The sequence below is a fragment of the Ammodytes marinus genome (assembly GCF_949987685.1).
Source record: "Ammodytes marinus genome assembly, chromosome: 5".
NCBI classification, from domain to species: domain Eukaryota; kingdom Metazoa; phylum Chordata; class Actinopteri; order Uranoscopiformes; family Ammodytidae; genus Ammodytes; species Ammodytes marinus.
This window is the reverse complement of record NC_137234.1, coordinates 14,322,333-14,345,872: the sequence shown is the minus strand read 5'-3', so window position 1 is coordinate 14,345,872 and position 23,540 is coordinate 14,322,333. Positions and strand designations below refer to the sequence as shown.

Below are 23,540 nucleotides of genomic sequence, written 5' to 3'. Positions count from 1 at the left end.
TACATTTGAACAAGTTGCATACCTGGGATGTTTCTGGAAGCCAAAAGGGTGACACCAGCGCCTTTGTTGTAGATGATATATGGCCCTCTGCATTTATCTTACCAGCCTTTATTTCCATGCGTGCATTCGGCCTGTGCTGCAACCATCTTACTTTGGATTTCAAAGTGTGTGCGTAGTGATACCACAGGACAGTCCAAGACACCCATGGCACAGCAATGAAAGTTGTGTAATACAAAAAAATAAAAATATCCCAAGGCCCACCAGTAACTGATCAATAGTTGCATCTAATGTGTACAAATTCAAAGTTAATTTAACAGTATATATTGAACAACTCTGGGCTTAAGGCCTTCCTGAAAAGCCTCGCTTATATAACTATCAAAGAGCAAAGAGTGCAATTAATCTTCCTCTTTACAGTGTGTCCTTACAGCACCAATAGATGTAATTGTTTGTTGTTAGACATTTTTTAATCAATTTGTCTTGTGAATCAAAATGATAAAATGAAAAGTCTGACTCGTGGATTTGAAACACCGGTTTATTTATCACTGAACTCAGGTCCAAGTATAAATTTATGCTGTGGGTGTAGGTGTAGGTTTGGGCTTGGGTGCTCCCTTCCTTTTAGGCTTCTTCTTGGATTTCAGCATCTTGGCCTTGATCTATGGAGAAAACAACAACATTTAAAAAGACAAACAATTTAAGTAAATGTTTGCATTTAGCTGGAAATCTTTTGGATCTTACCGAAGGGTCGTGCTTTAGGATGGCATGACGCTTTGCGGTCTTGGCGTACGGGTTCAGTTTGAGCATTATCCTCAAGTTCTTCAGAGGATTCTTCTTCAGTACTCTGCGAACAATCTTCTTGCTGCAATGAAAATACAACTTAAGTGTTAACAACATAAACCTCTGGTAAACAAGATTAATAAACTTTTGTATCTCAGGACTTCCATTAAAAATCAGGGTTCAGAACCACGGACCTGAAGTAAAACATCATAGTTGATGAGCTAAAACAATTTCACTTAAAGTGACAAGTGCTTACTTAGGCAGACGAAGAGATTTCTGGATCTCATCACTCTTCAGAATCCTGCTCAGGTCTGTGTTGGTCATCTTGTGCATGGGCAGACTGCAATAAGAAAATAATTCATTATTAAATTCCTTCCTTTCAAAATTAAAAATACAGTAAACTTGAACCTATACCTCAGAACTTCTGTAAATATCATGTTTTTCAAAAACACGGACCGAAGTGAAAGCTCATCACTGTAATGTGAACAACACCAGTTATACTTTAGTACTCATGGTCTTTAACACTCACTTGTAGCCAGATTTCATGGTAGAAGGTTTACGCCAGGTGCCATACAGGTCGTCCAGCTTGCGGAAGGCACTCTCTGTCCAGATGCAGAAGCGTCCCATGTGTCCACCAGGGGCGATCCTCAGAAGGTTCAGTTTGTTCACGTTCTGCAGAGTGATGCCTTCATGATAAAACCAAATAATTAAAAACACTCGCCAGGCTAAGTTTTACTATTGCATCATTTAGAATTAATTTCAAGTTCACATTGATAGATACAATATAGATTATATACACAGCTATGCAATAACTGGTGACTGAACAAAACTGTTAATTTCCAGGTGAGTACATTGACCCATTGTTCTCTATATTAATAATACCCAACCATGTATAATTCATATGCAGTGTGGCTATCACGGACTGGAATGACCTTAAATATATCATAACATCCATATCCACAACAGTAATGACATCTACATTTGTATAAATTACACACCTGGGATATTTCTGAAGGCTTTGGTGACACCATTGTCTTGGTTGTAGATGATGCATGGCCCTCTGCGTTGGATACGTCTACGATTCCTCATTTTACCCTTGCCAGCACGCATGCGCTGCGAGGCGTAAACCTGAGAATAAAAAGGCATTAAAAATAATTCACTGCAACAGTTGACATGGGCATTAGTAGTAGGTTTTTAATGCTACACTTCATATCTTACAGAACAGCTGCTTGGCCCCTTTTCTTACTGTGCTGCGACAATCTTAATATTTTTAGACAAACATACAGTAGGGATTTCACTAACACAGCCATGTATTAAGAAATTAATGATTCCTACACTTCAAACACAATTTGAAAACATAGTTCAAACTGAAAACAGAACTGAAACTTTATAATGTATTCCCTAATGAGGTGCTTTCAAAAAGGACAAAAAAATGTACATTACCTTTTTGATGTCATTCCAGGCTTTAAGTTTTTTCAGCAGCAGCACTGCCTCCTTGGTCTTCTTGTAACCCTCAACTTTGTCTTCAACCACCAGTGGGACTTCGGGGATTTCCTCGATGCGGTGTCCTAACAGAAGACCATTGTGTTAAAAAAAAGAAGAATATCCACACACAGATGTCCTGTGCCAGTCAGACAACAGTATTACATACATAGCTTGCTCAGAACTCAGTACACATCAATACCAGGTGACAGCTTAAAGACGGCAGGCAACCATCACTGTTCACAGGATCAGACGCAAATTACACCATCATGGCAAGTCAAATGTTAATCTGCACTTTAAAATGTCAACATTCCATTGCAAAAAAAGGTATAATACACAATAAGGTCCTCTGCCAATATTGTTTTGAGGCTTACCTTTGGACATCACGATTGCGGGAATGGCAGAGGCAGCTACAGCAGAGCAGATGGCATAGCGCTTCTGGGTGGTGTTGATCCTGCGGTGCCAACGGCGCCAGGTTTTGGTTGGGGCAAACATGCGACCTCCACGACACATCTAGATCAAAGTCAAGGAGGTCTCATAACTGCTGACAACATAAGTACTGGAGTACCCATTACCTGCTCAGACTCAAAGGTTCGTCAGCCATCTGTGCCAGCATATGACAGCAGGCATACCGTCACTGGTCACAGAGTCAGACGCAAATTACACCATCACTGCAAGTTATTTATTTTGAGTTTTACCTTGCCATGGCACATGCAGTAAAATAAAAGATATAAAGCTTAAATTATGCACAAAAGGATACATTTCCAAAAGCACCCTGACCAGAGCGGTGAGTACCACCACCCCTCACACGAGGGATACGGGCAACAGCTCTTCCTGTACCCCAGGACTCTGCACTGGTCTGGTGACCTGAAATAAACACATGTAATGTAAAATAAATAAATATATAGCCACACACATCTGTCCTGTGCAGTCACAGACATCAGTATTACATACATAGCTTGCTCAGAACTCAGTACACATCAATACCAGGTGACAGCTTAAAGACGGCAGGCAACCGTCACTGTTCACAGGATCAGACGCAAATTACACCATCATGGCAAGTCAAATGTTATTCTGCACTTTATAATGTTGATATTCCATTACAAAAATGTTTGTAATACACATTTAGGTCCTCTGACAATATTGTTTAGAGGCTTACCTTTGGACATAACGATTGCGGGAATGGCAGTCAGCTACAGCAGAGAGCATAGCACATTTATCTACATGCCAAATCAAGATGAGATATACACCTACCTGCCAGTTCACTGACGGCGTAAGGCTGGCGGTTATTCTTGCGCATGTTGGTGTGAACGAAATTCACAACATCGGGGCGAATTGGAGCCTTGAACACAGCAGGCATGACGACATTCTTGCCTGAGGATTCTCCTTTCTCGGAGTAAACCGAGATCAGGGGTCGGGCACAGGCCTATGAAGACAAATCAGCAGAAACGTTGAGCTTCACACATTCAAAATGTACATATTGAGATGGTAACGCATATGTTAAAAGATGCAGTAGCAGACAGTGGATGACTATAAAAATGTTCACATCTACATGTGTGAGTAAATACAATACTAACTTTAAAGCCAGTCTGTTCCCAACCGGTGCTGTTGGCCTTAACTAGCACGATTGCGCTAACTTGACGAGCTAGCGCAAAGTTCCATTAATTATCCATTCGTGTACTACATCTTGTTTACGGCATACACTCGAAAGCCACAGGCCTTTTCTATAGTACGCAGTATAGATGCACTCAAAGTTAGTGAGATCTGTTCCTCCGTGCATTTTACTGATCTACCCCTGAATAGACAGCCACACGTGTCACTGGGTTGAACCACTGAAGCTACACGTCCAAAATGGCCCCTCGTGTTAGCTTAGCCAGCCGGGATAGTCTCAACGCACTGCTCTTTGTGACTTTGTGTTTCCCATAGGCCGAAAATACAGACGTATTTGCGAAATAGACTCGACCAAATAAACTCAACGTATAATATTGAGAGTGTGTAACAACACAAGCGAAATTTCTCACCATTTTCAGTATTTTCGTTACGGCTCGCCGGGAACCACGCTCCACTCAGTATAGCGGCCACAGTAAAAAGGAAGTTGGTGAATCACCATAAATCCTTTATGCCTCCGCCTCGACGAATATCACTTCCGTTGACATATTTTTTTTACACTGTGGTATCGCTTACCACAAAGAAACACACATGTAAAATGCTGTATGCTTGTATCAAACTATTTAGCTGGCATTCTCATAAACCTAAACACCAAACAAAACCAGCTTGTAAGTTTAAAGCTCCAGCTGGGACTATTTCTTTACGCCATGTTGGCGTAGTATACACGGAAAGACGGGAACTCTTTCCACAGTCACATTTTTCTCATAGTCAGATTTTTTTCCATAATTTTTTTTTAACGTATTTAATGTTTTGTTAAAGTGTCGAAAAGTCATTTTAATACACGTAGTGACTTTATTTATGAATTTCTGATATGTAAACTAATAATAATAAAGTGATGAACTATGAACCTTTGACGTCACCGCCCGACTTAGCGCGCCACGGTCAAAACATCAACAGTAGCAGCCGAAACTTTGCCAAAGCAGACCATCAAACTCTGCTTCTTTCGTGGTTTCTCCGTATTCATTTTTTTTGTAAACGGATACCAGTGTTATCATTTTGCAATGGGCTCCAAGGTGATATCTGTCGCGAAGGAGTTTTACAATGTTCTTCGGTGAGTTTACTCCAACTTGCTTTATGTTCAGCTAACGTCAAATTAACGCTTGTACAGGCAATGGATGACTTTTCAGCCTTCAGATGGAGTTCACTGTTTGAAGCCGAAGTAATGTTAATTATTTTGAATTTTGCCGTTCTGTCTAAGGTCCCTTCAAGATAAGGAATGCAATGATCCGTGTACATATGAGGTAATTTAATTTTACTTGACGTCGCCATTTTGCTCATCTAACCTGTTAATGTTATAGTAAAGATGTTGATGCAGTATCTGTTGCATTTTCAGGAGGACATCCACATTTTAAAGATAAATGGAGACATAATCCCTGCGCTAAATATGTACTGTGGCAACCAGCCAGTCTTCATCTGTGAAAGAGCTGTGAGTAACTCCTCATTACTATATTCAGCCTATCCGCAAGCGAAAGCAAGGTTCATATAATAAAAAAGTATTAAAAAGCGTTGCAATTCATTTATCTGAATATAGGGCCTCAGTTGGTAATACAATGTCTTAAATCAATCTTTTACAAATGCTAATTCCGATGGAGTGCTCACCATGCAGCCAATTTGTTCTTTATTGATTTCACAAGGTTCCAAAAATAAACGAACCCGATCAAAACATTACTGAAACATCAAACTGCACTGATGATAATGATGATGAAGATGATGATGCTAAAACACTCCAGACAGAATTGGGACCACAGCCGCTCACCATCATGAGAGCAAGGTGAAAAATGCTCAGAAATATAGCAGTACTGTATGAAGCAAGCACTTGTATGATTGTATAACTCGTGTGTCTTATACACTTTACATGACAATGAAAATGTAGCATTTTCTTTCTCTTATAGGCAGCTGATGTCTTGGTACACGTTATCTCAAAATGTTAATGTGTCAGCTGTGGACAACAGCCCTGCCTTATATCCTATGTGGGTGCGATGTGACATGTCTGATCCAGCTGGAACAACCTGGTTTGGAGCTGAAACGGTCTGCATTGGCAACAAAGTGTCTGGTGTCAAATTATACTCCGTTACCTGCAAAGGTACTGCTGAAATACCTCTTTATACTGTACTTCACAGCGTTCTTCGTAAAAAAAATTCCCAACTGGCCCGCATAGCCAGGCTCACACTAAAACCGACCCCTGAAACCTTTATCAGTGGAGTGAATATATGTTTTTAACCAACTCATGTGTGATTTTTTTTATTTACTATTTTTTTGTTCCAACTTACATTTTATTAGGCTCAGCAGTGGATAAAAGGTCTCTTATAACCTTGGATGAGCTTAAACAAGAACATAAGAAAAGACATCCTCCATCCTCGGTAAGTGAGTGTACATCTTTTTTTTTTTAAATCAGTGTGAGTGAATTTTCACTCACTTTGTCAATGCTTTGTCAATGCTTCAAGATGGCGATTAAAGGCAGTGCCAGGTTCAACTTGTTTGGCTCTACTGTTGTTGAAAACACCACGATTGAATCACTGAGTTGTGTGACAGTGGATTTTAAATGGAGCCATGTGGAGAGCATCCTTGAGACCCCACCCCTGTCCTCTACAGCAACGCTGGTAGGCACCAGCAATTCACATGGAAAACAGATTTTTTTTTCTTTTACTGTGAATACTTTTTGAAATACAAAATTAAGTGGTACATTTTATATACTTGCCTTGTTTATCTCTGTTCACTTGCAGAATATCAAAGTTGCCAGCGGGGACATGAGGAGCCCAATGTATGAGATGTACAGGGAGCTAGAGTTTCTTCAGGTTTGTGTTCCACAGTGTTCTAAGATGAATTAGTGTCAATCTCTTATATACTATCTATGGTGTCAATACACAAATACAAGAAAAAACTACATTAATCAGATTCCTGTTATTTCAGACTCTTGCTGATGGTTTGAGAACTGGTGAGACTGAATGGATGGAACCAGTTGAAAACACTTCAGCTGTGAATCTGACCAAGGCCTTCCTTGAAGGTATCTGCTTTGTTGAATCAGTGCACCTTAGCTATGATGTATCGCTAACAGGTGGTTAAGGAGATCATATTACTTTTTTCATTTATTTGTTTTGATGTTTACTCATCTTTCAGAGCTTCAGAGCACCGCAAAGACGCTACAGGATCGGGCTGCAAAACCAGCCGAGGTATAATGAGTTAACGTTACAATCAAGGTACTTTTCACAAATGAATTCATTTCAGAATAAATTTGGTAGCTCTCTTACTTCTTCCGTCTTTCTTAAAGACCAAAAAGGAGAAGCCTGACACAGACGCTCCCATTTTCAACTCTCTCTTGGAGCGAGGCGATTTGGATTTTGTGGAACAGCTGTGGGTTCGGATGCGAAAGAGTGAGTCAATTACTCTATAAGGGAAACTAAAGATTAAAGCATTTTATCATTACAAACTGACAATGGCGGCCATTTTCCTCCACTTTGCTTTTTATTACAGGTGTGACTTCTTATCAGGATGTTGGAGACTGCCTGAAATTGGTCATTGAAGCTCTAAGATTTGGTGACATCAAACCCTGGGTATGAAGGGATGCAGCCTCTGAAAACAGTTTTGTCACAGATAAGATTGAAGTTTATTGTGTTATTTTTTTTTCACCTCCTCCAGATTCACAGAGACAGCAGCAGCTCACTAAGCAAGCTCATCCTGCAGTCCTACCACCAGCAGATCGATCACGTTTCTCTCACAGGTGTCACCCCTGTCCACATGCTGCTAGAGATGGGTGTGGACAAGATGAGGAAGGACTACATTAACTACCTTATTGGTAAACTCTCACTTATCGCTGTGAATCTCTATGTAACTGTTTGTCCTTTTACATTTGATTCACATTTTTAGAGTAGAATTTGACTTCATGCATATGAATTATTAAGCACAAACAATTCTTTCATAATCAGTTATTTGCCCCGGTTTATTTTTTTCTCAGGACAGGAATTGACAACTTTAAACCACTTGGTAAGCTTAAAACTTTTTCTTCTTCTTCTTTTTACCCAAAATTGCTTAAAAATGACAGTTATTTTCCCCCATAGTGTTATTACTTGAGCACAGAGGTGGATCTGCAGGAGCAAGTCATCCGACTCAGAAAACTGCACCATCTGCTGGAAATCATTCTGACCTGCAGCAATTTCCTGGGTTTGCCCTATGAACGGCTCTTCCTTCTCACACAGTAAATCAATAAGGCTTTCTCTCCATCGATGTGTGAGCGTACAAAATCCTTACTTTCCTGAAGGTGACATTAAGGTAGACAATTTCTTTTCTCACAGATCGTGTTTGCAGCACTACAAAACATGTCCATATGATGAGGAGCATGAATTCAAACTGCAAATCAAACCGGCGCTGATCAGCCATTTCTACCAGAAGTAAGGAATACAACCCTTTAACACACCAACTGCTTCATTACATCCAAATAAATGTGTTGATGAAATTTAAATATTGGCCTTTTCTAACCTGTTTTAACACAAATTCAAATTTGGAAACTTGCCTCAAACATTTGACAGACGCATGTCAACTGTATTCATGGGGTTCCATCTGTGTTCATTTTTAGTCTTAGTCTTTAGATGAAAATGCTTATTAGTTTAGTAATTTTTATCCTTGTTTTTAGTCATGACTTTTACTCAAAATGTTTATCTTTAAAATAATTCACTTAGTATTTACAAGAAAATCCACTCTTGTTTTGATTTAGGCCTATGCCTGTTTGGAAGTATTTGCTTCTCCGGGTTTTGTCTTTTCCTTTGTCTGTTTCTTGTCATTTATATTGTAGTATAGACTACGTATGTCACCTCTACAAGTGTCTGTGTATGTTTCTAAGTTGTGTTAAAAATAATAATAATAAAACGTTTATCAGCAACAAAGACAGTAGTGGAGCGGTTGTGGCGAAGCGGTCATCCACTGGGTTGCTGGTTCGATTTCCCGCCATATGTTGAAGTGTCCCTGGGTAAGACACTGTAACCCAAATTGCTTCCAATAGTTAGCAAAACAATGTAAAGGTTCAAGGTTCAAGGTTCAAGGTATCTTTATTATCCCCGAGGGGCAATTTGTTGTACAGCCAGCAGTGTAAAAAGATGGCAAACATATAACATATAAGACAACAAATAACACAAACAGATCACATATTTACATGTGGTCATTGACCAGACTGATGGCAGCAGGCATAAATGATTTCTTCCACCGGTTAGTTCGGCAAGGTGGAAGCCTGTATCTGCGCCCTGATGGCAGCAGGGTAAACTCAGGGTACAGGGGATGGGTCGAGTCAGCCATGATTGAGCGGGCCTTCCTCAGTGACCTGACCTTATACAGGTCATTGAGGTTGCTCAATTGGGTTCCAGCAATCTTGCTGCACAGTTTAACAAGTGCCTGCAGCCGATTTTTCTGCTTTACAGAAAGTGACCCGTGCCAGCAGACAAAACAAAAAGTAAGAATAGATTCAATGAAACAAGAATAAAACATTTTCATAAAAGTGGTGTCAACATTAAAACTGCGGAGCTTCCGATAAAAGTACATACGCTGATGTGCTTTCTTGCACACAGCATCGACATGGGGCTCAAAGCTTAATTTTTCATCAATCACAGTCCCAAGGTATTTGTATTGCTGCACCACTTCAACAGGCTGATCATGCATTAAAACAGGGGAGATGGGGGATGGAGCTTTCCTAAAATCAATCAACATCTCCTTTGTTTTTGTCACATTAATATTTAAAAAGGATGATTCACACCAATACATAAAATCGCTCACTACAGGACCGTGTTCAGGGTCGTCACCGTTGAGGAGGGACAAAGCGCCATTGGGTCTGCATAAAACCAGGGGAGTCCATTTACCATTTACTTATGCTGTCGCATTTAGTTGAGTAAACCCCGTCAGCAGCTTTTTACGTTCCTCCCCCGACGTCACTCGAGTACTCTTGTCAACTTTTGAGGCACAGCTCATCTCAAACTAGCTTTATGATTTTGACAGACAGACTACACGCACAGTTGGGGGAAAACATCATGCATTTTAAATATCCGATAGCCTACCACTAACATTTTAGTCACCTCTCATCTGGTCAACAAAAACAAAACATACACCTCGTCATAGTTTTATTATGAAAAATCTATTTTTAGCCCGTCAACTTTTCAGCTTAGTCTTTTCTTCATAGTTTGAGTTTACGAAATGAACACTTATTTCACATCAGTATTTATGGTTGTCCTATTCTGATCAGATGAAATAAAGTGCAAAGTTGTAACAGGGACTCATCCCTCATGTTTGCGTTTGTTTTACAGAGAGCAGCCGGTAGTGTGGGGAGTTGAGGTGTCCAGTGGCCACAGTCCTCGAGAGGTCAGGACATCCTTTCAGCTCAGTGACAGACCACTAGTTGATCATGTCATCTTTGAAACAGGTAATCTTCATGCACCACTCCAAATATAGTACATGTCATGTAGCTAACTAGTGATAACTTTCCCAGGAAAGCACAGAAAATTTTATTTTAATTTTTGCATTCTTTAACTGTGCCATCTTTAGATTACCCAAATGAAACGGTGAATGGGGACAGTGACGATCCTGCCTTCTTCTCCACCATGGTGTGCTGCAGTCTCGTCAACTTTGCATAAATGTACACAGAGCACAACTGAACAACAAATGAGGTGTTTATTGGCATGTAAAACGGCAGAAGAATGAGTTGATAAGATGACCTTATACTGTGTAACAAAGCGTACATGGACCAATATCAGGTTTTCTTTTTGTCAAATGTTTTGAATTAATACATTTCAGTCTTTTGTATGTATGCTTTGTGACTCTGTCATAGCTTCTGTAATCGCATTTTTATTACCACATTTGCATAATTTTTTTTCCATTCAAGAGTTATGAAGATGTTTTTATTTTTATTTTATTTTTTTGTCAAACAACTCCCAGTTTTAACCAAATGAAAACAAAAAATACAGTAAACCACACAGGCTTTTTGCAATGGTAATATTCCGCAGCAATACTGTAAGAAAATCCAACATGTTTCAAGTCCAGACACTCAAATAGTGTGGTTAGCCAGGCTGTTTGAATGTCTCGTACTAACTTAATTATTATAGGCTAAACCACTGTTTTACAGCAAACACAGTATGTATGCACATCCGATTTATAAAGTTTCCAATTCTATTGGAAATCATTTGAAATAATGTATTTATGTTCAGACATGGTCCATTAAAGAAAGTATGCACTTATATGAGTGGGTGTAGCTTGTGTTTGTGCATATTGGCTTTGATGTTGTGTGTTTTTGAACATGCACACTAAAAGCTCCTTTCTAGTTCCGCCTCCGCAGCAGGAACATTAGGAAGACGGCGCTGAGCAAAATAGAGAGTGTGCACACAGTGGGAACAACGATCTCAGTTACCATCTCCATGTGGCTGGTCAAAGGGTCTGCAAAGCACACACACACACACACACACACACACACACACATTAACAACTCTCCAGCAGTATTATGTAGTACAGACAATGCTTGTGAAGCGAGTAATGATGCTCAAGTACAGCACTCAAAGGGTTAATATTTGTTTTCCTGAATGAAATCATCCTTTATCTGATTCATAGTGGGCATGAGGGATTCCTTACCATGTATTAGTCTTAGAATATTGGCAGCAGTACTCCGCTGTTCCTCTAATAAAACAAAAAAAGAGAGTACTCAGAGTTCATTAATGGCAATTTAACCCTTTGAGAACAGTTAGCTTTGAGATGCAGTTACTGGGGAATATCTCAGAAAGCAGAATTTGCACCATAGCCTAATTTTAAAAACATTTAAAAAATCTTCTCAAATCATATTTATTAACACTACTACTTATTACTATTACTTGTCAATTGGCATGGCCGAATCATTTTCCTTAACAAATGTTCAGATCTATCACTGACAGTTTTGCTGATATTATGTTATCTAGGATTTATTATAATCCTGCTTTGTGAAATATCCCGTGGGCACAATTCCAAAGATAAGCTCATTGCTAACTATTAAAGCTGCCGTGAAATTAAAATGGCTGTTTTTTTTGGTTGCAAATTTTATTCAAGCACAATGGGGAAAAACTCCAGATGAAAGAAGCTGTAGTTGCACACTGTTTATAAGGAGTACAAGCTTGTTTCAGAGGCATGTTTAACTGCCGAGGCCTGTTAGTCCGATTTAAAACCACACAATCACAAGGAAACAACAATAAATTACATTAATGGAAGACATATACCCTCAAGCTCTAAACTTCATCATGCACTGGCCAAACCTTTGGCATTTCTGCATGTTCCATGGATTTTCTTCTAGCTGGAGGGGCAAACAAAGAAGATATCTCAGATATTCCGTTAAGAGATTTTCTTATATGTTTCAACTATTTATATTTACCTCATAAGGTTTTTCATGTGTTCTGATATGCTTAAAGAGGAGCAACACATGTTCAATTCAAATCATAAATCTTGATCTTGCATTTAATGACTGCATGGCATGTTTTTAATATTTAGCTCAGAATCTTTATTTGTTTACCCCGGCTAGTTTTTCACCTCTGATCATTGATCAACATGGTCAGGGTTGTTAGACGAACTGACCTGCAGCTAGGAGCTGGTTGCTAGAAGAACAGGTCTCAACAGCCTTCCTCCTCCAGTTTTCAACCTGTGGGGTTTTACACTGTAATTACATATCACCAAAATATTCTTCCTCTTTTTTTGCACGGTAGAGCATTAACCAATTTTTATTATTTTAACTTCAGTAGAAAATCTTCAAAAAACATCTGGGAAGGATCAGAAGCAGTGCTTTGGCGCGACCTACCTCTCTCTGGTTGGGAAATCCATTGGAACTGATGACGCGTTTGTAAAACTGAACAGAAGCTTTGGGATAGCGAGGCTTGTTTTTGTTCCTGAAGTCCACATAGTACAAGCCAAACCTCTCGGAGTAGCCTTCATCCCACTCAAACTTGTCCAGCAGGGACCATGCAGTGTAGCCCTTTACATTGACTCCATCTTTGATTGCTGAGTGACACCACAGACAACAGAGAGTAGGTTGACTAAAAGCATTGGATAAGACTCTACACATTTGCTCCCATCAAAATGAATGCACCTATACATGTATGAGGTTGTTTACCTTTCAGCATCTCATTGATGTAGTCTTTAAAATACTGTATCCTCCAGTCATCGCACAGCTCTGTGCACAACATCTTTTCAGAAACACCATTCTCGGTCACGTAAATCATAGGGTTTCCATACTGAGTCTAGATGGGGGGAGGGGGGGAACGAAACAATGTGCAATAAGTTGCCTTTATCTCAAAGGGTCATATGAGGTACAGCACACATGTCAACAAGCCTAATCTACATCACTTACTACACGCTATTAGTCACCTTGACAAAGTTCAGCAGACGTCTGAAACCCCAAGGCACAGAATAGAGCCACTCAGACCCAGGGTCGGGCCATCGTGGGTCAACCAGCTCAGCTAGGTCCCTGTCAGTGAAGTAGCTGCCGCTACTGTGCATTGAGGGGTTGTTCTTTTGGGTGATGTAGCGGGTGGTGAAGTGGCCAATGCCGAGGAAGTCGCAGGTCCCCTTGATGTAGCTCTTCTCTTGAGGGGAAAATGTGGGCAGGCGAGACGTGCCGAGGCCCTGTTGGACGCTCTTCCTTCCTGCACGTGCAGTCACAAGTAGTGATTAGGTCATTCCCCTAGTAACCAAATGAGACTTTAGTTTACAATTTCCCTTACCAATGAAGTCTTTCATCACTTGAGGATAGTCTCCATGAAAGATAGGTGTGGCAAACCAGCCCAGGTAGAACTGGACGTATCTCTCAGCAGCTTCAATGTCTTTCTGGTTGCTGATATCCACTGGCTCTCCCCAATCTCCAGACAGAGAGATGCCAACCAGACCTGCACATGCAAACAGCAGCTCTCAACACTTAGACGGACAGTACTGTTGTTAGAAGGATATTGAATTAAGTCAGAATGTCACTCTTGTCTTGGAATTTGACCTATACCTTTTTGTTTTCCTCTCCATTGTGTGTCATAAGAGTGCCAAACTTTAGCATGTGCCTACAAAAAAAGATGTTAGATATGTGATTTACATTTCAGGTCAAAGTGTCACTTTCATTGTGACATTAAGTGTTTTTGACCAGATACATAGACATTCTCCCACCTTGATAATGTGATGGGCAGCTCTGTATGCCCCTGTTCCTCTCAGCCTCAGTCCAGGAGCATGCTCACCTGTCTCGTAGCCTTCAACTGCTACAGACTGAAGCAGATTATAGAGTATTTACTGTGACAATAGCCTAACACTAACAAGTAAATATACTGTATATTCATCCTAGTTCTATGATTTAAAACATATTATATATTGAATTGTATATGGTACAAGGTGGGTGTGAATGTAAACCTGCAAATCATTTATTTAGATCCTACCCATGGGTTGTTGAAAGTGATCCAGTACTTGACTCGGTTGCCAAATCTTTCAAAGCACAGGTTAGCAAATTCATTGAAATGATTAACCATGCTTATATTCTGCCATCCACCATATTTTTCCTGTAAGACCTATGGAAAAGCAAAGAGTGTGCTAACTTAGTAAAAAAGAATAGGTCTGCAATGTAGAAAGGCCTAGATTGGGGACTATAAATGTTTTGTGTACCGACCTGTGGAAGATCCCAGTGATACAGAGTGACAACGGGAGTAATCTTGTTCTGCAGCAGGTGGTCAATCAGCTCATCGTAGTACTGTATTCCTTTTTCGTTTATATGGTCGGCTGCAAATGGCAGTAAAGTGAAGACAACATCAGCTTTAACAATAAACAAATGAAATCATGTGAATATCAATAGCTCTCTCTGTCTTGCCAATTCATTAGCATTAACAGCAGTTACTCACACTTTATTCCAGTGGGGATGAGTCTCGGCCAGGATATGGAAAAGCGATAGTGGTTGAGCCTCAGCTCTTTCATCAAAGAAACATCGTCCTGTGCACACAAACACAACAGAGTGGAATATTTTATTTAATTTTGTCACCTCTCTTCTCCCCATAACTCTCACACCTCACCATACCTTGATTTTGTGGTAGCCCTCACAGGAGGTATCCCCAGTGTCATTCTGTTGGATTTTGCCTTTCTTATGACTGAACACATCCCAGATGCTCAGTCCTTTTCCATCTTTGTCCCATGCTCCTTCTGTTTGATAGGCTGAACTGCCGGCACCCCACGAAAATCCTAACGAATACAACATGGCAACAATCATTCATCACCTCAGAGTTAGATGCCCCGCGATGATAGCACATACGGAGGAAAAATAACAAGTTGTTTTTTACCAGCTGGAAAAGTGCCATAATAGAAGGAGCCGTGGTCGTTCTTTGTCCAGTCGAAGTCCTCAGCCGAAGACAGACACAGCACCAACATAAACACATGACACACACTGAATGCACAGCAGGGCAGCATGGTACTCCTGAGCCTGCAGCACAGTTACTGTTGGGTTCTGCTTCAGTCCCTCACTGATGCCTGCAGACAGATGAGATACATTCAGCATTAACACTTCAATAGCATGCTTACAAAACCTATTTTCTAAAACATTATCTAGATTCTAATTATGGATTGGACTTATATAACGCTTTTGAAGGCACTCAAAGCGCTTTACAGGGTTCCATTAATTCACACAGTCATACTGGTGGTGGCAAACTACGATAGCCACAGCTGCCCTGGGTTGGGGGCAGGCTGACGGAAGTGTGGCTGCCATTCAGCGCCTACGGCCCCTCTGACCACCACCTCAAACATACAGCAGTCATACACATTCACACCAGGCGAGGTGGGTGAAGTGTCTTGCCCAAGGACACAACAACCATGAAACAGGTGGCAGAGCGGGGAACCGCCAACCCTTGGATCATTGGCCAACCCGCTCTACCACCTGAGCCACGGTCGCTCCATTCTATACCTATGTGAATACATTGGTATAATTTTTTTAACATGAATGTGTGTTGTATGTATTTTAAAAGGACTGAGACGATTCAATAAAGCAATATATTAGTAAAAAAAAACATACTTAATATAATAACAATAAATTGTTATCAAACATTTTGGAAGCATCAAATGTGACAGACTACAGGGGGATCCTGCATCCCTAATGCAGAGCCAAATAACCCTTTTCAAACTCAATGGAGTGTGAGCTGATCTTGCTGAGGCAGACAGATCCCATACAAATGATGGTTTCACCTCTGTAAGCAAAGTTAATGTTAGAGAGGTTGATCTATTTACAGTGCACAATCAGATGACAGTGGACACACCTTTTGTAACAAACTAAATATGAATATGGGAACTTTCATAATTTCATAATTTGACAACTATTAGGAAATGAATGCTATGTGTTAAAGTCCACATTTGAGTGTTAAAACCTCTCAGATTAATAACAAAAAAACTAAAACATTATTATCTTTGTACATTAATTAAATTCCAGGTGTAGGGGAGCATCATATCAAATTTCAGTCTTAGTGGAATACATTGGATTGATCATATAATGCAAAATTGAAGATATTGCACCTTAACAACTTTGGGAATTTTATCCCATGAATATGATAAAAACATGTATTGCTGAATTGTGAATAGCTATTGTAATATACCCCCCCCCCCCCCAGATATTACATTTCTGTTTCAGTATTCCTCCAGCATATTACATTTTAAATCACTAGTGCAAAAACCCATAACCCTCACTCCATGCAAAATACTATTTGATTCACAATATCAAATGTGCTGTAGAAGATTTCCAATAAACAGAGTACCTTATGAAGAATTCATTTGCAGCAGGTTTGTGTGTGCTGGGCCAAAGTCCCTGGATGAACGAGAGCCCTCCTGGAACAGCAGACCGTGTAGGAAAGCTGAATATATCTATTGGTGCAATCTCTATTGTACTTTCCCTGTTGTAGCACCACCCTTCTCCAGAGCTGTCCCTGCTGTCAATGTGAAAGCTGGCCTTATTGTGAGGCTAACTGTATTGTTTTAGCTGTTTAGAAAATGCTGAATGGTTTGCGAGTGGAAAGTGTTTGCACTGCATTACCCATTTACCCCGGGTGAGATTAGGACAGTCTTGCATAGGTATTACCTCAACTGAGTACCTGAAAAGAAAACAAACAAATAAAAAAGATGTATCCACTTGCCAATAAGTAAACACTCATTACATCTGAAAAAAGCAAGTTGACGTAAGTGTACAGTACATAGCACAAATCAGTCAGTTGAACCCAATGCAAAACATTTTATTTTGTGCTTAAGATCATCATTTCTTACAGAATTAGGCATACACACTATCTTCTCATATGGCCCAGCCATACATTTTTCTGCTAATCCTCAAAATGCACAACATGTCTAGTAAGCTCTAAGCCCCTAGCAAGCTCAACACTGTCTTACTGTTTTCCAGTGAGACATTTCTCACAAGATTTGACATAGGAAATCTAACATCACTTGAAAACCTGTTGACATGCCTCAAATAAGGCAAAGGAGAGGATACAGTTGCACCAAACATCACTAAACTGTAACTGTTACTCACTCCATTCAAATAAATTAAACATCCTAGTGATAGTACAAAACAGCTGAACAGGAAAAAAACAAGAAACAAAAACTTATGTCCATTACACGTGGTTCTTCTGCAGTGGTGGATACATCGAAGCCCGTTGAAACACTGAGAATCTCAGTAATCTTCATTGTCCTCAACCTCCTCAGGCATAAACCCTAGCTCATCTTCATCTTCTTCATTATCCTCATCATCTTCCTCCTCATCGTCTTCCTCGTCCTCCTCATCGTCCTCTTCCATATCATAATCCACAGCCGCATTCAGTAGCAGTTTGGTTCGATTGATCTCACTCTCATCGTCAAGGTTAATGTGAACCTGAAACAACAAAAACAAAAATAAACATATACTATACCAATTGACTCCTATTTAGCGCAGAAGAAGTGGGCATATGGGGACTATAAAGGAAATAGGAAAGAAACTCAGTAAAATATTATTGGATAAAGCTCAAGTGAAGTTAAAATGAATATCTAACAGGAGCCACAATGATCTCTAAATACAGTTTGATGAATCTACATTTTCTTAAGGCCATTCGAGTCTAATGGCGCTTTTCCACTGCGCGGTATCAGCTCAACTCGCCTCGCATTTTGGCGTTTCTACCGCAAAAATATGGTACCTGGTACTGACTGTTTTTTTTTCCCAAGCGAGCTGAGCCGATGCTAAAAGGTGACGTCGGCAGACTGCTGGCCACTGATTGACCAGAAACTCCCAACATTATTCTGTTGTATAAACTCCTAAACTCTCCGGGACTTTGAGTCTATTTTGTCTCGCCGTGTGCGAGACAAAATAGCTGTGGCTATTCTGGCTCTCTTTCATTTGATTTGCATCACAGATCCGAAAAACGTAAAGAAATTTCCATATATTCGCTAAGCTCACCCAGATGTGTTGATTGTTGAGGACGTTACTTTAAACATACTGTACATAACACGAGAGGAGACATGTAGGGCAGCTAGCAGCTAGATAGCCTAATTACGGCGCTTTTCCACTGCATGGTATCAGCTCAACTCGACTCGCCTTTTCCATCTGTATTTTTGGCAGTTGGTTCAATTAATAGGAAAACACTTGCTCGTAAATTCTGCTTTGCTACTTGGCTCCGGAGTCGGCTTTCTGGCCCTTTTAATGACGACCCCGCCCATGTTCAGGAGGTACTATTTGCAGTGGAAAACGACCTGTGTTGCTACCAAAACCGAGTTGAGCTGAGTCGAGTTGAGTCGAGTAGAGCTACATGTGCGGTGGAAAAGCGCCATAAGGGTGTATTCACACTGGGAAAGTCCGATAGTTCACTTAGGTCGAGACCAAATAGAATTTAGATTGTTTTTGTTTAGTGTGGTCCACTTTCAAATTGCCCCTTTAGCATGTGAACCAGCATTGACCAGCTGAAACGTAGTATTGACGGTCCCGTTAACATGGGAAGCAAAATAAACACACATATCATGCAAGGCGCAGCGTGAACCTGTTGGCACTGTGCAGGGGACGCTCCCCTCTCCTTCATCTCATCAGCATTTTTGCGCGTCATGTCTATCAAATCGTAATATATTTGCTCGGGCTCCCGGTCAAACCACAACTACTCTTCCCAACAATGGCGTCCCATAATGTGAAGTTGACGGCGATTTATTAAAAAAGAAAAAAGGCACAGTGCTTCCTGCATTTGGGTTGGATCGAGTCCGGCCCAATTCACACCACTAACGAACTGCACCTCTTCAGCTGGGTCTCGGTGAGCTTGTTTGGTCCGCCCCGGGTGCGATTGCTTTATTGACACCTGCCTGAAAGATGCGCTCCGAAGGCAGAAGTGCACCTGAGTACGTTTCAACCGAACTAAACACGGCAGGTGTGAATACAACCTAAAACTATTGCATGCATGTTTAAAATATGGTTCAACCGTGATCATGTCACTGAGTTTATGTTTAATTAAATATTAGTGTTTAGTTGTAGAAAGGAGAGGCATTTCTAATTCATATTTAAAATATAGTACATAAAACCCAAATAAAACCAATATAACCTTCTCAAAAAAGCAGAAGATGTGTAGTAAACAAAGTATAAATCATATCATTTATGCGATTCGAAGCAAGCTGCTTAAAAGGGTTCATAACCACAAATTACCGGTTCTGAGTAAAAGGAATAATTTAAAAAGTAAAATGTTCAGTTAGAGCCTTTATGTGCACTGTAATAATCTGATTATTCCCCCAGAAATTAAAGGATTCAATTGCACCCAGTAAACTCAGCAACACTTCTACATGGGTGGGTAACCAGGGGTTTTAGATCAGATTATTGTTACACATATACTGATCTCCTGTCTTGACGTTATTACAGAAGAGTGACATCGTTTTAGTGTGTATGTAAATGTAATCACAGAGATGCAGGCCAGTGAACTGTAACATCCCCAGCATGACAGTAAAGTAGAGTAGTGTAGTAGAAGTGAAGAGATCTGATCCTCAATTTCAACAAACCAACTTAAGTGTGAATTAATCAACAAATACAGGCAAACGTATGATCTTAATAAAATAATCTGATAATTGAGCAGGGTTGGCGATGCTGATGTTCTCTCTGGTACAGTGATTTACCTCAGTGTCTGGGGAGAAGCGTTCAGAAGCTCCCTCTTCTGTTTGGGCATTAATGATGGATTTCAAGGCCCCTTCTTCAAACTGAAACACACATACAATAAATAAACCACAGGTACTACAGGCCCACAGTAGCCAGTGCACTCATACTATCTATGGTACACTCACACTGCAAGCTAAGCTTGCATGCTCACCTTCAACCTGTTCAGCTGGTCTTGTAGCATGACTTTGATTTTGAGGAGGGTCTCCTCTTCCTTCTTCAACTCCTGCAGACGGCTGTGCATCTTTACTGGTGCTGCTGCAGTCAGACCATTCCTCAACACTGAGAGGGAAGACAAGAGATAAGTAGTTAGGGATACAGTGTCATACCAGATTGTGTGTTTATAGCAAAGAGGATGGGGAAGCCAATGTATCAGGGATGGAAATTAACACCCGCCACACGCCAAATGCGGGTAGATTTGTGTGCTGGCGTGTAAATTGTGTCACTTCACCCGCCACTGTGTCGGGTAATACTTTCCAGTCAGGTCCGATCTAATTTGCATATTTAATACATTCGTCATGAACATGATGACAGGGCGCTACACAGTTCAACAGTTTCTTTTTGCCTTTCTAGTCGAACTGAACTACGGCGCGATCCGCTCCGCTAGGAAATACTATCTGCGAGTTAACGTGTGGAGGCATAAGTCGACAAATCAATCGACTTACTTTGCCCCCTTTTTTTCTTCCCACAGCAGAGGTTGAGGTGCTGAAAATAAAGTGAAAACTGCGCTTTTCCTTTAAGCAGCAGAGCTGCCGCCGTTGTTACAGTATTTGCATCAAAGCCCTAATGGTAATACAAATGAGAGGCTTTATTTAAACGCTGTCCGTGCTTAGAGGTGATTTTAATTGTGTCGGCTGAAACAGAAACTAACGGAGGGATTCGGCTCACATACAGTCCCTTGAGTCGCGCAGTCAGTTTGCCGACATGGCTTTGTATTTAAGGCTCGAGACATACAATCAGATCGCATACAAACAGGGAAGCCTTTCCCATCGATATCGCTAACGGGGAGAATATCCCCGGTTATTATTTGAGCCTCAAACCACAGAGTTCTTCCCCGTGCGGTGGCTCGCGCACTCACTAGTGATCTCACGGTGAAACGCTGCTTTGCTCGGACGAAGGCATCGTGTGTTTCTAGATGATTTAACGTCATAGTCTCAGACGAGCGTTCAACATTATGCTGCATCTTTTGCACTGCACTGTTTTTTATCAACAGTGAAAAAATGGTCCCACACCGGACTCTTATGTGTAGCTGATTACTTCATGCACGCACCTTGCAGAAGTGACGCTCCTGCAGCGCGCTCACGACCAGACGTGACACGGTGACATCTCCCATTAATAAAACGGCATAACTCCCTGATTTTCAGATTTCTATTTTTAAATTCGACTTGAGCGCAAGTGGAAAACCGGTCAATGTGTCGACACATTCACATCCCTAATGCATATGGAGAAAGTGATAAACAATATCAACATTTCATATCATTAACTAAAAAGAAAAAAGAAATCTAAAGGTAACTTCAATACTGTATTATAATTATTGACTAAATGATGAAAAAAAGGTGTCTGCAGGGCCAGTGAAAATATACAAGGGGCCAGTAAAACTCGGATCTATTGGCCAAGCGGGCCAGTTGGGAAAAAAAGTTGCATTGAACCCAGAGTATATATGGAGTTTATACAATGTTTTGAAATAAAGATGGCGTGTATTGTGTATCATATATAGTAAGAGTGTACCATTTCATTTGCAACTCAGTTCCTTGGTAGCACCTACTTACAGTACAAATGACTTCTGATGGAAAACATTTGTATGAAAAACACTTTCATTAGCTATTCTTACTATTGTATTGTTTAACATTAACGCATATATTAAAAAAGATATTGCGTATAAAAAGTGGCTGGTAAAAAAGATGAGTGGCTGGTAGATTTTTAAATCTACCTGCCACAGTGGCTGGTAGGCAAAAAAGTTAATTTCCATCCCTGCAATGTATGCAACCGTGTCAAATTGTGTCTGCCTCGTAACTTGTGTTGGACAGCAGCAAGTATCTTAACTATAATCAATCATAAGTCTTGCTTGCAAGTATGCTTGTTCAATGTCCACACACTGTGCACAATGTGGCGAATACATGTTGCTTGCTTTCTGTTTCATCCTGTCCCTGTCCCATCTATTTATATTTCATTCAAAAACACCACATCTACATGTCACTTACTGGTCGGCGTTCATGCTTCACATCAGTACACAGTGTTTCAAATAACAAAAAAGGGTAACAGATTGTTTTGTTTCTTGTACGGAAAAACAATTTCGCTAAATAGCGGTACCCCCAAAATGACAGTTTGTTTTAACACGTGAAAGAGAAACCCCCAGTTTGCGACCATTACCTCTGTTAAATGAAGTCTGCCTACATCTCCATTTCACCGTAGAAATCTTTGATACAGAAGATACTGTGGTTCCGACAGCTTTTATTTTGAATACTGACTGTTTAGCTGTTGTGCTACAGCTACTAGCTAAAGTTTGGGCACTTGGGTTATGCGGTCACATCCGGCATGTATCTTTATGTGGTGTGGGAAATTTCATATTTCGATCTCGGGAACGATGAGAAGGAACGACGTGTCAGGACTTTCAGAGCAGGAGTTTGCTTTTAGTTTGTAGCTGCCGTAACTCTCTTAAATCTTGTAGGTAATAGACAAACATTAATAACAACGTATTACAGTGACATTCATTTGCTGTTTGAAGGTTTCAAATTTTACTATAAAGAACAACTCGCATAACTACTCTGTAGGACTAAAAATAAGACTTTATGCGTAACACCTGAAGGCAGCATCAGTAGTGGACGAACGTGGATTCTGCCGACACCGCGTGGCCAAAAGACGGTAATGACCGATTTACCATTTAAGTTTGTGGCGTTAACAGTTTTTCAATGATAAATTGAACAAAATATGACCACAACGGTGTAATTTAGACGGTAAGAAAACTAGCAGGGCTTACATATGGGTCAACAAACCACAGTAGGCTAGTTATTTACCCTGTATTCAGTTTGAGGTCCATGATTTGACCAGGTGGACACGACTGTTAGCTAGCCTTTGCTAATTAACGTGAATTAATGGAGCTGTTTCTCTCCACTTGGTTATCATTGGTCCTCCTTGGTTCGAGAGAAATGTTTGAAGTGGCAGGTGTCACCTTTAAGACACCAGGAAGCCTAATTTGTAACAAATGTAGTTCATGGTGTTAGTCTCCCTCATAAAACATAAGGGTCACACTATTGGAAGGCAAATATGTCTTAAAACGGAGGCCTGTATGCTACTTCCTCACACTGTGTGTTGGCTGAACATTTGCCTGTCATGCTGGTGTGACTTCAAATTGTAGTTTTACTTTAAGATTGGCTAATCTAAAAGCGAGTGACACTAGGCAAAACAAAGGTTTGCAAACATGCCTTTCAACATACATTTGTTTGAAAGCTATATTTATGAGTTTGTAATAATTTTCCATGTTAAAGCTGGGGTATAT

At 40.4% G+C, this 23,540-nt stretch overlaps 4 protein-coding genes across 4 annotated transcripts; 1 reads left to right on the top strand and 3 right to left on the bottom strand.

The window, feature by feature from the left end:
- Window positions 1–514: 514 nt before the first annotated feature.
- rpl4 (ribosomal protein L4) lies at window positions 515–4,357 on the bottom strand. Its single transcript, XM_080027625.1, has 10 exons — window positions 4,278–4,357; window positions 3,511–3,682; window positions 3,017–3,123; window positions 2,631–2,769; window positions 2,218–2,342; window positions 1,773–1,902; window positions 1,304–1,460; window positions 1,031–1,114; window positions 736–856; window positions 515–653 (listed from the first exon to the last, which is right to left on the bottom strand). Exons 1-10 carry the CDS (start codon window positions 4,278–4,280, stop codon window positions 567–569), a joined length of 1,125 nt encoding a protein of 374 aa, XP_079883751.1. The 5' UTR covers window positions 4,281–4,357; the 3' UTR covers window positions 515–566.
- Window positions 4,358–4,815: 458 nt separating this feature from the next.
- Window positions 4,816–11,105, top strand: zwilch (zwilch kinetochore protein). The gene is made up of 18 exons (XM_080027368.1): window positions 4,816–4,975; window positions 5,123–5,165; window positions 5,258–5,350; window positions 5,559–5,695; window positions 5,817–6,007; window positions 6,205–6,284; window positions 6,369–6,524; window positions 6,648–6,719; window positions 6,835–6,928; window positions 7,042–7,094; window positions 7,193–7,295; window positions 7,396–7,475; window positions 7,561–7,717; window positions 7,877–7,905; window positions 7,980–8,116; window positions 8,214–8,309; window positions 10,206–10,321; window positions 10,444–11,105. The coding sequence occupies exons 1-18, from the start codon at window positions 4,926–4,928 to the stop codon at window positions 10,530–10,532; spliced, it is 1,776 nt and encodes a 591-aa protein (XP_079883494.1). The 5' UTR covers window positions 4,816–4,925; the 3' UTR covers window positions 10,533–11,105.
- A 107-nt stretch (window positions 11,106–11,212) lies between these two features.
- Window positions 11,213–15,333, bottom strand: lctlb (lactase-like b; the record flags this gene model as incomplete). The annotated part of the gene is made up of 14 exons (XM_080027451.1): window positions 11,213–11,328; window positions 11,521–11,565; window positions 12,487–12,550; window positions 12,707–12,906; window positions 13,019–13,145; window positions 13,273–13,550; window positions 13,629–13,790; window positions 13,898–13,952; window positions 14,056–14,151; window positions 14,319–14,447; window positions 14,546–14,655; window positions 14,775–14,862; window positions 14,948–15,108; window positions 15,207–15,333. The coding sequence occupies 14 exons, from the start codon at window positions 15,331–15,333 to the stop codon at window positions 11,213–11,215; spliced, it is 1,758 nt and encodes a 585-aa protein (XP_079883577.1).
- Window positions 15,334–17,154: 1,821 nt separating this feature from the next.
- Window positions 17,155–22,547, bottom strand: snapc5 (small nuclear RNA activating complex, polypeptide 5). Its single transcript, XM_080027317.1, has 4 exons — window positions 22,415–22,547; window positions 20,199–20,326; window positions 20,008–20,088; window positions 17,155–17,764 (listed from the first exon to the last, which is right to left on the bottom strand). The coding sequence occupies exons 2-4, from the start codon at window positions 20,286–20,288 to the stop codon at window positions 17,567–17,569; spliced, it is 369 nt and encodes a 122-aa protein (XP_079883443.1). The 5' UTR covers window positions 20,289–20,326; window positions 22,415–22,547; the 3' UTR covers window positions 17,155–17,566.
- Between the last annotated feature and the right edge of the window lie 993 nt (window positions 22,548–23,540).

Excerpts from the sequence above, each read along its gene's own strand:
- rpl4 (XM_080027625.1), bottom strand. Across the intron at positions 3,124-3,510 it reads CGCCGTCAGTGAACTGGCAG|GTCACCAGACCAGTGCAGAG; the intron begins GTAGGTGTATAT and ends TGTTTATTTCAG. Across the intron at positions 2,343-2,630 it reads CGCAATCGTGATGTCCAAAG|GACACCGCATCGAGGAAATC; the intron begins GTAAGCCTCAAA and ends GTCTTCTGTTAG.
- zwilch (XM_080027368.1), top strand. The coding sequence starts at position 4,926 with ATGGGCTCCAAGGTGATATCTGTCGCGAAGGAGTTTTACAATGTTCTT. Across the intron at positions 5,351-5,558 it reads TCTTCATCTGTGAAAGAGCT|GTTCCAAAAATAAACGAACC; the intron begins GTGAGTAACTCC and ends TGATTTCACAAG. Across the intron at positions 7,906-7,979 it reads TGACAACTTTAAACCACTTG|TGTTATTACTTGAGCACAGA; the intron begins GTAAGCTTAAAA and ends TTTCCCCCATAG.
- snapc5 (XM_080027317.1), bottom strand. The coding sequence starts at position 20,288 with ATGCACAGCCGTCTGCAGGAGTTGAAGAAGGAAGAGGAGACCCTCCTC. Across the intron at positions 20,089-20,198 it reads ACCAGCTGAACAGGTTGAAG|TTTGAAGAAGGGGCCTTGAA; the intron begins GTGAGCATGCAA and ends TGTGTGTTTCAG. Across the intron at positions 17,765-20,007 it reads GCTTCTCCCCAGACACTGAG|GTTCACATTAACCTTGACGA; the intron begins GTAAATCACTGT and ends TTGTTGTTTCAG.